The 12,972-nt window shown below is 35.9% G+C and overlaps 1 protein-coding gene across 4 annotated transcripts in view; it reads right to left on the bottom strand.

Annotated features, from left to right (window-relative positions):
- The window catches only part of tenm2a (teneurin transmembrane protein 2a), a 383,777-nt gene that overhangs the window by 93,133 nt on the left and 277,672 nt on the right, over positions 1-12,972 (bottom strand). For 2 of the 4 annotated variants that reach the window (XM_067385867.1, XM_067385876.1), the window contains one exon: positions 6,444-6,656. The exons of the other annotated variants lie outside the window; for them this stretch is intronic. In XM_067385867.1, the coding sequence (XP_067241968.1) occupies positions 6,444-6,656 (213 nt within the window). The remainder of the gene's footprint in view (positions 1-6,443; positions 6,657-12,972) is intronic. 4 annotated transcript variants of the gene reach the window in all.

The following is a 12,972-nucleotide window of genomic DNA, read 5'->3' as shown; positions in this document are numbered from 1 at the left end:
GTAAGTATCAAATTACGTTCATAATCGGCCTTACAATCGTTAAGTGTGTCCCTGGCTTTATATCGATTCCATAGATACCTGCTCCCTCAGAATGAAGGGACAGCAGCTGGTCTGGAGGTCATGCTGTTGAACTCCTGACGTTCATTCTGAGGGGAGGTTTAATTAAAACACAGCTTCGGTGTTTGTCGGTGGTAACAAAAGTAAATGCAAGCTGTGTGCTGGGCTCTGAACGAAACATTTCCCTCACATTCAGTCTCTTTGGCCCAATCCCTTCCTGTAATGAGCAATAATAACAGTCTGAGAGAAGAGTCATCAAATCAGCCTGAAAATAAACAGGCTTTTGAAACCCTACTCTAAAACCCTCCCACACACAAACATGCATGGCTCTCTGTTCTGAATACAAAGGTTTAAAAACCCTAATACAGAGAGAGAGAGAGAGAAAGAGAGAGGGGAAAAAACAAAAACAAAAAAACAATTATGCAACAGCACGCCCTTAATTACTACTAAAAAAAAGCAGCATAACATTAGCTTTATGGGGGCATCCAGTCCAAACTACATTGTTTCAACAGAATTTCTTCAAAGCACACGGTGATTAAAAATTCATCGCATTAGGATCTACAGCTGATTTCACTGGCAGGAGTATGTGACTTTGGAAGCTGCTAAAAATAGCCAGCCGACACTTTCCATTTATAATAAATGGATAGAGACACAAACACTAGCACTCCACACACACGCACGCACGCACACACACACACACACACACACACAGGCTCTTTCCAGGGGCTCGCTTTGGAAAGACACCTAATGCCACAAATCAACTTCATTGTTTTATCAAATATATGGGCCATAAATCACAAATTCAATCAACCAGATTCATAGAATCTAGACCCCCAAAATATGTGGAATTTTGTCAAATGTTTTTAAGCATAGTAAAAAAGTGTTAAATAAAGGTGTAATAATATATTCTCATACAGTACATGTATAATCATGATCAAATTAAACAAAATATTTAATAAAAATACTTTACTCTTTAACAGTAGAATCATGCATGGGAGTATTATAATGCATAAAAACAGTTATAAATATATGCATTATTTATAATGCATTACTAATAATTTAATAATTAATAATAGATTATCTATATTGTTTACCATTATGAATACTTTTTATAATGCATTTTACTTACACATTCAAAAGTTTTAGTTTTGTTTGCAATCAAATTAAGCAAGGATGCATTATATATATATATATATATATATATATATAAATATATATATATATATATATATATATATATATCATAGCATTCATGTTAGAAAAGTAGGCATTTCATCAGATTTCTGAGAGCTCTCTTTAACACAGCCAGGCTGCCAGTCACAGGGCCTCGCTGACAGCTGCAATAGCTCAAGTAATGACTGTGGCACCGTGTGCATGCCACCAGTGTCAGCGCTACCCACTGGCAGACACACAGTCCAGCTGTGCACGTCGCCCGCTGGAGCACAGACCTGCAATAAACTAAGCAGAAATACAGAGATATACTCCACTATCTCAAATTCCAAAGCTCTTATGTGTTTAAATTCAAAACCAACCAGTAATAAATGCACTCAAAAACATTTACTCAGAGCACTCTTCCTTTTTATAATGTCTCTCAGCCTCGGTACATTGGGTTACTGGCCAGACATTTTCAATTCCTGCACAGCAATCACCCTCAACAAGATTGCAGGACATTTAATTGGACTTGGTCTCACGCAAACACACATTTCCAATCTCAGTCTAACGCTTGCTGAAACAACATTCTCAGACTTGTACACAAAATCTAAGCTCAAGGCAACATGATAATAAGCCAATTATTTAGCGCTTTATTTTAAGGCTAATTGCGAGCTTTGAAACTCCTCTCAGCTGAATGTGTCATCAGATCAAGGAAATGCAAACTATATGACAAACTTGCAAAGAATATGAAATAAGAATAATGATTTGCAAGCCTTTAATATTCAAAGTAGTTATTTTTCGAAAATGTGATAAAGACCACTGCATCATAAACACAATAAACTGCATTCGTCAAAGCAGAAAAGTTTTCTCTCACATAGCTGATTAGAATCTAGAAATATACAGATATTTTCTTCTACATTAAAATTACGACTTGATTAGAGCATCTATACACAAGAAGGAACAAAATAATTAATAGTTACACTATTATTACCACCACCACCATCATCACCGCTATTGTCGCTGTTCTGTTGTATAGACGGTAAAGTATTTACAATACTAATCAGCGATTATACTCTTAGATTCTGGCGAAATAAATCTTTCTTTTTTTGCCGTTTCTTTTCAGCAAATGCAAATTTTATGGCAGCTCAGAAGAAAAAGCGAGAACACTAACAGGCTCAATAAACTATTAGTGGTCACCTTGTCTGCACCGAGAGACACTATGATTTCCCCTCTCGTATTTTTGATCTTCTCTCATCCATAATCCTTCTGGCGCGTCGTTCTAGAGCCATGGTGCTGGCAGTGTTGGAGTGAATTTATTTACAGCGTGGTTAGTCTGCAAATGATTGATGTTGCTGCAGCAAACAGTAAACCAATTAGAGGCATGATGTAATGTCATTTTAAAAGGTTTATAATCGCGTTGCTCCTGAACTTGGGCCCCCGATCAGACGTAATAAAGATTTATAGCAGATCAAAGGAGAGGCTAATGCCATTAACAATAGATTATATTCCAGCAGAAATTACATTAACAACTTTTTTTCCTCCTCTCCGCTAAATATATCCCCTGGATTGCAGATTTGGACGCGGGGCAAAGTTTGGAGGACTGTGCAGCGTACGGAGCATTAATTACTCTGAACGAGAGCAGCTGTACCAGGACGACTCAGACACACATTCTGTTCAGTCTGAGCTGTGATATAGTGATGCAGAGTGAGGTTCTACACAACCTGAGAAAGTCTAATAATTCACCATAACATAAATCAGTGCTTCATATTTAATGCCCTGGTAGGAAACCAATGCTGTTTGATATCACATTCATTTGTTTTCACCTTGAGCTTCACTGGTCATAAATATAATCTATTCCTACAATAAAATGACCTTTTTAGGGACAACAACTAACACTGTGTCCTAACCAGGTGCAACATGACAAAATGACAAATGATAAACCCCATCTCTTCTATGTTATGGGGCATTCACACAGGCAGGCAGCAAAAGTGAGTTAGAGTACATATACAGTTTATTATTATTATTACTGTGAATCAAGAAATGAATCAGAACATGAAATTAATTTTTACAAGCCTGATCCATTTTAAACATCCATTGCTAAAACATGTTCTGCAATATTTATAATTAGCTTTAATTTATATTTAGTTCAATTTTAGTCTTTAATTTTCTGGTAATATACACTGCACATCACCTCATTTCTTAAAGAGTATGAAAATGGTTTGTTTGAAGATTCAGTCTTTTTAAATCTCTCCTTTCCTAGACCCTACTCTGCTCTGATTGGTCAGATGGCCCAGTCTGTTATGATTACAAAATGTCTATTACCATATCTGAATTCCAGCTCTGGAACTTCCTCAGCACTTGATGCACAGTGATACGAACAGTAATGATGCTGTCGGTTCCAGCGCAAGTCCTCATCCTTTTGAAGTGCATGCAAAGCGGATCCGCATCACAGAAAACAGCATCTTCACAACATGTCGACAACAAACCAAACTCTTTCAGGCCTCAGCTACACACTCTAAACAATGCTGGGTTAAAAACAACCCAAGTTGGGTTGAAAATGGACAAACCCAGCAATTGGGTTGTTTTAACTCAGCAGTAGGGTTAAATGTTTGCCCAACCTGCTGGGTAGTTTTATTTAACTCAACTATTGTTTAAAAATGACTGTATTGCTTAGTTAAAATTAACCCAAAGTATGTTGGAAATGAACATTTATTAATGTTCAATGAATAATTATTAAACTATAGTTGCCGCAGTGTATGGTTGTCCTTTTCCTTTTGTAATTATTTTTTTTTTAGATGTTTTCCATGTTTTATGTCTCAATGACAAGCAAAAAAACAACCAAATAAAGGATTTCAAGAACAAAAAAAAGGTATTCACTTGCTTCCTGTCACATGAGGGTGTCAACTTCCAACCCCTTTTTCCAGGAAGCATATTGAAGGCAAACCCTCCCAAAGAAAAGTAATTTTCATGTTAATATCAAGATTTTTTGTTGACATATATATATATATATATATATATATATATATATATATATATATATATATATATATATATATATATATATATATATATATATATCTACATAACCATGAGGGTCTCTAGAATCATCCAAACAAAACAAATCTTACAAGAGATCTATAGTTTTTGTATACTTAGTCAAAAGTCCAAGCGGCAACTATAGTTGCCGGTGGGCAAACTAAGTAATTACATCATGGGGAAATGGGGTATACTGTTTAATGGGTTAATAAATCAAGGTTATTGGTCTTGTTTAGTGCGTTTTGCTTTCATAAAATTTTATATTGATATATATTGTTATTTGTTTATTTTTTTTTAATTTATTTATTTTTTTGTTTGTTTGTTATATGTGACCCTGGACTACAAAACCAGTTAATTATTTTTAAAAATTTAAATGTAAATGTAAAAAAAAAAAATGTAAAAAAAGAGTTTTATACATCATCTGAAAGGTGAATATATATAAGCTTTCCATTGATGTATGGTTTGTTATGATATGACATTTGGCCGAGACTCAACTATCTGAAAATCTGGAATCTGAAGGTGCAAAAAATCAAAATATTGAGAAATTTGCCTTTAAAGTTGTCCAAATGAAGTCCTTAGCAATGTATATTCACTCACAAAAATATTTTTTTATATATTTACAGTAGAACATTTACAAAATATCTTCACGGAACATGATCTTTACTTTATATCCTAATGATTTTTGCAATAAAAGAAAAAAAAAATATCAATAATTTTGACCCATACAATGTATTGTTGGCTATAGCTACAAATATACCCATGCGACTTCTGACTGGTTTTGTGGTCCAGGGTCACATATAGGAGTAATTTGTTCTAATGAATGATGTAATTTAACTTTTTTGATTCACAATGCTCTGTTGGAGCAACTTAATTGCTGGACTTTGTTCTGCAATATGTTCCACCACTTTAAGACTAATGGATTTGTTGTTTGTTGTGTTTTCATATTCAAGAGATTATAAGCTAGATGCAGCATTTTTGTGTTTGCATCAAATGTTCTTCAACTGAACATCTGTTGATATGTTGATCTGTTGAAAGCAGTTATTTTGAGTTAGATGCATAAATGTTATCCTCCTATTCAAATTTTACATTGATGGGTGCATACAACATATTTGCCCACCGGCAACTATAGTTGCTGCACATTCAAACATGTTTTTTAAGGAAAAAAACAAAAACCTGGGGAAAATAAATGCAGAACATGTTCACATAGGACAATATTAACAGGACTATATGCATGAAACTATTAAAAAAAATTGGGCACAAATGGGTTAAATTGCTTATTAATAAATTTATATTAATAAACTATTAAACAATTAAATTTATATTAATAAAATATTAAAGCTTATTAATAAACATTCACCTTTTGTCTATTATTGTTGCCTCTAATTGCATCTGGTTTTTAATTTCCCAAATATTTTGAGTTCCTTTTAAGCTAGCCATATAGCAATTTTTAAATTTTAATTTTTAAACATTTAACCCAACCGCTGGGTTAAAACAACCCAATTGATGGGTTTGTCCATTTAACCCAACTAGGGATGTTTTTAACCCAGCATTTTTTAGAGTGCAACTACAGCGTTTGAGGGCGGGTGAAAGTAGATGGCGTTCACGGGCAGCCAATGAAGACCATTGGCTAGAATTTTGCAAATGTGTTACATTGTTACGTAGGTATATAACAGGAAGCTGAAGTCTCGTTTCCGCAGTTCAGAATCGGTTCTTTCTAAGAGACAACTTTAGTTGTTGTGCACTTTGATATTTAAAACTTTTCCTTTCCTTTTACATTTACAAACAGCTGTATTACACACTGCAGGAAAGGTAATATAAAAAAGCATAATGTGGCACTTTAACAGTAACAGCACTGTTACTATAACCATATATGTTATTATACCCATTGTAGTAGCTATCAAAATTGATTGAATAGTCTGAACAGAAAAATTTGATCTGGACGGATACACCATATTCTGAATGTTTGGTCAGAAAACACATTTTCCCTGTGATGAAAGCCAGAGAAATCTTATCATTCATGTTCAGTGGGAGATGGAAGATATCCAATGTGCTCTCTGGTTTTATTGCTAATTTTGTTGCATCTAGTTAGGACACACCATTATTTTCATAGCAGACGACCCACTGACAATACAGAACACAGTAAATGATTATGTATGATGGGGGCGTCAGCCAATGAGATATGAGTGGGAGGGGCTTACCAGTGGGGGGCTGTGCCCGGAGCAGGTATGAGTTGGGGGAGATTTGGTCCTCTGGGTGGGGCTCCAGCATGGTGTGGGAGGAGCTGCTGTCCAGCAAGGGCACCTGACACTCCCTTATGGTAGGCGGAGCTGAATGGAGGGGGGCGGGTGGGGGAGGAGCAGGAGCAGGGGGTAGGAGGCTGGAGGAGGCGGTGGAGGGAGGGAGAGGACGACCTGAGGAATGGACAGAGAAAAGGAGGAGACAAACTTGTTTTGATTATGTGACATGACATATGGCAGATATCAACATACTACAGACAACATATAAACAGTTTTACAACACGCAGATTACACTGAATCACAAAGCACATAGACAAGTGATATCAATGCGATAATGCACCCATTACTGTACTTGAATGACAATGTTTAAAGTCAATATGATATGTTTTACAACCCATTTTACTTGCATAATATAATGTGTTTGCAAGTGAAACATGATAATACATCTACTGTATCAGCAAATGACTGGATCATGAAAAGTGTCGTACTAAAGTGCATTCAAAATGTGAGTTTGGAGTGGATTACTTTGGACTACTCCCCTCCTCAAACACCATGGAAACCCATTTCTGAAGAAGCTTTTAAACCATACGAGAGGACTGAAGATCAAGTTCACCCTTGAGAGCATTATTATGTATCCCAATGGTAATCCTTCAACAAATCTATCATAATTTGCTGTTATTGCCGTAAACTTTATTATATTAACCAGGAAGCTTTCCAAAGGCTACATTACGTTGCCTATAACAGTAGCTTAAAATAATGCACCAGTAGCTATTTGGCTATTGGTTGATATTAAATATAAAGTTGTTTCTAAGGTAATGTAAGTTGTCTCATTTTGATGAATGATTATGAACAACAACAACAACAACATTCTCTTTAGAACAACCAATGTACCAATAAAAATCTGCTCAATAATACCAGAAATGTGTAGTAAGAAAGTAAATAGGGTCAATTTTGATTTCATGTTGACCTTAACCATAACAGTCCCCTGTGATGCGGACGTCGAGTAATGAATGCACTTTCTCATAAAAGCAAGCTATGAGGTCACAAACAAAATTGATGGTGCAAATTATATGTGCTCATGAATGCATACATAAATTATGTGCTCACACCTGTGCATAGATGAGGATAGAAAATGGCATCACACTCACTATGCATTGACAATGTACAAACAAAATCAAAGCAGCAGAAGTAAATAGTTGGTGTGTTCATGTACATGTGTGTGCGTTTGTGAGTTATAGAGTGCTTGGACTGCAGAACAGCAGACAGGAAGTGCTGCTCACAGCATTTTTGTCCAGTAAAACTCCACGCTGGGAGCATTGCATGAGTACATTTACACACAAACACATTCTACTTCATCACTGTAATACAGATGTTTCGGATGTGATTTCCCAACAGGATCCTGTAATAGAACCGCATACATGCGCTATATGACAATAAAGAGCCTGCAGTTATGAAGTGCATGTAATTTTTCCACTCCAAGCAAATGTATGAGGGAAGCTGGGCAAAGTCATTGGTTTTAGTTTCTGAGTAATTGCCATGACATTGGAGGTAAAATTGCAACGTTTTTTTTCCCTTTTCTTTAAAGACGTGTGTGCAGTCACTCCTCATAAATGCGGATGAATTAGGAAGCTATTACCTGCCTTAATTACTCCTGAAAAGGCAGCACTGAGGGAAAAGACGGCGCTCGCTACAATGGGGCCTGCAGACATCGGAGTGGTGCTCTTTTAAGATTCTTATCAGTAAAACTAAAATGACAACGTATTGACCATCGTTTTAATTGGGATCAAAGGAAGCATGTGCACTTTCTGTCTTTCTTAACTTCAAAAAGCCACATGGGTACACAAACAGATTATCACGCGCAAACACACAGCAACACTTTCATCTTCCTTTCATCGTATCAACCCCTGACTGCCTGTTAGCAGAAATGGTGGAAAGAGAGAGGGTGAAGAGGTGCTTTTGTAGAAGACCTTGAATGCAGAAAGTGTACTGACTCAACTTCCCTCTTCAAGCACACTCTCATCCTCCCTCTCCCCATGACTCCTTTGTCAGTACAGTATGCGGTCATTCAGGGATATTGAGTCGAGGTTGCTGGCTGTGTTATTGATTTGGTTTAGCGCTGCCCTGTGCCAGAAACACACCTCCATACATAACAACACACAAAACACAGTGCCCCATTGCACATTGCACTATTACAGGTTTTCATATTAGTTTTTTTTTTTTTTTTTCTTTTACAAATTTCATTTTAGTTTACTCTCAGCAATGATTTTGTTACAGTTAGGTTTTATTTGAAGTTTAAAATTGTATTAAATATTAATACAATAATAATTAAAATGTTGTTGTAAGCCTAAAATGAAAATTAAACAAAACATATTTATATAAACCATGTTCAAAAGTCTTTGGTCAGTAAGATTTTTTTTTTTTTTTTAATGTTTTTTCAGAGTAGTCTCTTATACTCACCAAGACTGCATTTATTTGATAAAAAAATACAGTAAAATCAGAAATATTGTGAAATATTATTGCAATGTAAATTAACTGTTTTCTATTTTAATATATTTTAAAATATAATTTATTCCTGTGATGCAAAGCTGAATTTTCAGCATCATTACTCCAGTCTTCAGTGTCACATGATCCTTCAGAAATCATTCTAATATGCTGATTTGCTGCTCAAGAAATATTTCTTATTATTATCAATGTTGAAAACGAAACAAGTTCAAAAGAAAAGCATTTATGCATATACAGCATATACAATGTTATATTTGTATATATATATATATATATATATATATATATATATATATATATTTTTTTTTTTTTTTTTTTCTTTTTTCTCCCTAATTTAATTTGTTATTTCAGTTCAAGGCATTTTAAAACTAATACTATTTATGTATTAAAAAGACTGCTTGTTAAGCAGACCCCAGAGACATAGGGCAGAGTCCTGTTAAATAATAAAGAGTAAGACGAGGATGGAAGGTTATGTTTACTGTCAGCATTTCATAAAAGCATCTATGGCATATGAATCTGAGAACGAGTGAATGGGAGGAGAGAAACAGCAAGAGAGATACAGGGATCTTCACAAATGCACTGAGGAGATGAATAAACACTGAAAAGCTCAGCGAATATGCAGATGAAAGAGCGAGAGGTTAAGTGTGCTGCTGGCTGATTAGCTTGACTTCTAAAGAGAAGGATGGAGAATACAGCCATAAAAATAAAGAACGCATTTGGGCATCTGAGGACAGAAGTGTAGTTGCAATTCTGTGAAGATGCAGGAGTGTTCTTGTTAAACAATAGATATAAGCGACCAACGAATGGACCAACGAATCCTTTTTTTCTGAACAGAAACAGAGAATAATATTTGGTAAGTTTCAAAAAATATTTAAAACAGTTCAGCAGCAAAATGTTTATTGTCGCTGCGCTCATTTTAACAAGCACATAATATTCATCACACAAAACCATGACACCATTTTCAATGGACCATTGCCTCAATAATGAGAGTATTTATGGCACTGGACAAGAGAAGCCTTTGTGTGTATACGCCTACAGTATATGTGTGTGTGTGTGTGTGTTGGGGGTTATTAAATTTTTAAATCACTTTAATTACAAAAAAAGGAAAAATTGCATTAGGTGGCCAAAAGCAATTATAGGAAACTTAATCTCCTTTGCAATTAGGCTCAGGGGCATTTTTTAACTATTGTAATTTATTTTTGCTACATTTCTATAAAGGTCAGTATAAATTGCTTTGTGTTATTAGAACAAAGGCTCGTTAGAAGGGGGCTGAGGGGGGGCACCTGTTCCTCTAGATGATTCTTCTCCTTTGCCGTCCTTCCTAAATTTCCTTTATCTCTCTGGGAGAAGATGTGCTACTGTAGATGTGCTGGGCTGAAATGCGCATTTGACCTTGAACGTCCCTGGTTTGGCCCTTAGGTAGATTGAATGCACTGAAGGTTTTTTTTTTTTTTAAATACCTTCTCCTATCCCAACTCAATGTGCTGAGACAACTTTTGATTTCCTGAAGAATGTTAACTTTATGGCTTTTTCAAAACATTGCAATGTTAGTTTGAGCTGGTCGGTATAGGCTGGATAAAATAAAATTTTAATAAAAAAATCTATATATAAATGAAAGAAAAAAAAAAGCCCTATTAATTAAATAATAATAAAAAAAAACTATTTTTAATAATCTATACTACCGTTCCCAAAATTTGGGGTCAGTAAGATTTTTTTTTTTTTTTGTTTTTTAAATAAATGATATACAGCAATAATGCATTAAATTGATAAAAAAGTGATAATACAGACCTTTACAATTTTACAAAATATTTCAATTTCTATCAATCAAAGAATCCTGAAAAAGAACTGCATATTAGCAAATCAGCATATTAGAATGATTTCTGAAGGATCATGTGACACTGAAGACTGGAGTAATGGCTGCTGGAAATTCAGATTTGCACCACAGGAATAAATCACATTTTTAAAGTATATTCAACTATAAAACTGTTCTTTTAAATTGTAATAATATTTCACAATATTAGTTTGTTACTTGTGATCAAAAAGAGGCTTCTTTCAAAAATATTAAAAAGTCTTTCTGATCCCAAACTTCTTAATGGTTTTGTGTATTTCCTGAATCTTTTGGAAAAACATTTTACCAAATGAAAAAAATAAAATAAAAAAAAAATTAAAAAAATAAAATCTATACCCAGGTAAAAGTGCAACCTATCGAACCAACTGTATTTCAATCTCTCACTGGCTTGATTTTATTAAGGTAGCTACAATTAAATATGCCATCTACTCTGACTGAAGTCTATAAGCATCAACTGTGTGCCTTTTGTTGACAACATGGCTGCTATAGCTAAAAAGAGCTGTCAGCTGTACTTTGGGTTCAGCCTCTCATTATCCAGCATTTCTTCACCGCTTTTGCTTTTGGCTTCACTCCATTTTGACAAAACTCAATTTGAAAAAGTTTGTGGATAGACTACATGAAAGTGCATTGTGACGCTTGGTTTCACACAGCTCATAATTCATAAAGTTTAAGCCTGTCCAGTGCCTTGTTTTATTTTGATTGCTGCTGAGTCTAACTTTTCCATCACTTGTTGGAGCCTCTGGGTAAGTGCGCTCACAAAATTACATTATGTAATGTAATACCATTATGTGAAAATCATTTCGGTAGATTCACGGATTATGGGATGGAAGCAGACATGCCGCTGACTGAGGCGTTCCTGACGGAAAACTCTCATGAATGTGTTCGTATTCGGCCCGGGTCTAGCTAGCACATGGGCCGCGGCACAGTATCTCTCCACCCATCTGGCCGGTGGGGAGACGGTGAGCCAAAGAGGCCAAAAAGCTCAGGAAGAGACAGCTGGAGCCCAGTCAGATGGAAAGTGACAAATTACTGCCCTAATGAGAGCCATTCATCATTTCTCCCAAACTCTCTCCTTCCCTCTATTTTCATCAACAACGCACCTACACGTTTAGCCCGACCGCCATCCAACACCTGCATTCAACTGAGGACGGGGAGGAAAAGGAGGCAGATTAGACCTTAGAAAATAAGAAATGCAACACATAGTTTACCTTACAGGTGTGAGAGAGGAAATGAGGAGAACAAAGAAGAGTGGGATAAAAAAACTGATGTGAAGTAACCCAGAGTTAGTAAACCGCATATTATTGTGAGCTAGTTCCACAGAAGACCTTTAAGGCATTAGATTAAAATCCATTTAAAATTGATCATTTACTTACCTTCCCTCCCCCAGAGCAGAGGGAAAGTCACACAGGTTTGGAACAACATGAGGGAGATGACAAATGATGATTTCATTTTTGGGTGAACTATCACTTTAACGTTGGGATCAGTTATTGTCTATCCAAATCAGTCACTCATTTCAGTTTGGATTCTTACATAGAGTGCCTCCAACTTGTTTTGTGAATATATAGGGAATGTAAAAGGAAGCTAAGGGGCAGTGACATAGATCTCTCATGAGATCAAGGGCAGGATGCCATCTTATGCCCACTGCCGCTAAAATGGCCGCCCCCGATCCAGCATCTATCTCTGCTCTATCTAGCTTGTCTGGATTCTCAGCGATTGGCTCCATTTTCTCATTCTGATGTTGTGTTGTGTCAAACAGGCTGACAGGATCCTAATCTTTACAACCACTAAGCTCAGTCGGGCCTGTCAAAACACCAAACGCCCATTTCACACATCAGCCAATGCTAATGGCAGAGCACTGAGTTTGATAATCATGCATACACATTAGTACTGGCACAATCCTATTCCCTTCATCCTGGTTTATTCAGCTGCAAATGTCAAAGCATGAAACTTACTTTAAGCTTTCCACAATAAAGTTAGCATTTCTCATCTTAAAAGTGAATTTACATATGCTTCTCCCCTCAAAAAACCCTTTGATGTTGATGATGAAGCCTGTATACTCCTTTATAATCCTGCTCATTTTTCTGAGAATGACTTCAGGGAATGCAAGTTTCAGAAGGCCTTTATTAACCCCCCGGAGCC

The sequence above is a fragment of the Chanodichthys erythropterus genome, chromosome 1 (genome assembly GCF_024489055.1).
Source record: "Chanodichthys erythropterus isolate Z2021 chromosome 1, ASM2448905v1, whole genome shotgun sequence".
Lineage (NCBI taxonomy): Eukaryota > Metazoa > Chordata > Actinopteri > Cypriniformes > Xenocyprididae > Chanodichthys > Chanodichthys erythropterus.
The sequence above is the reverse complement of the archived record's forward strand: the minus strand, read 5'-3'. Positions and strand labels throughout refer to the sequence as shown.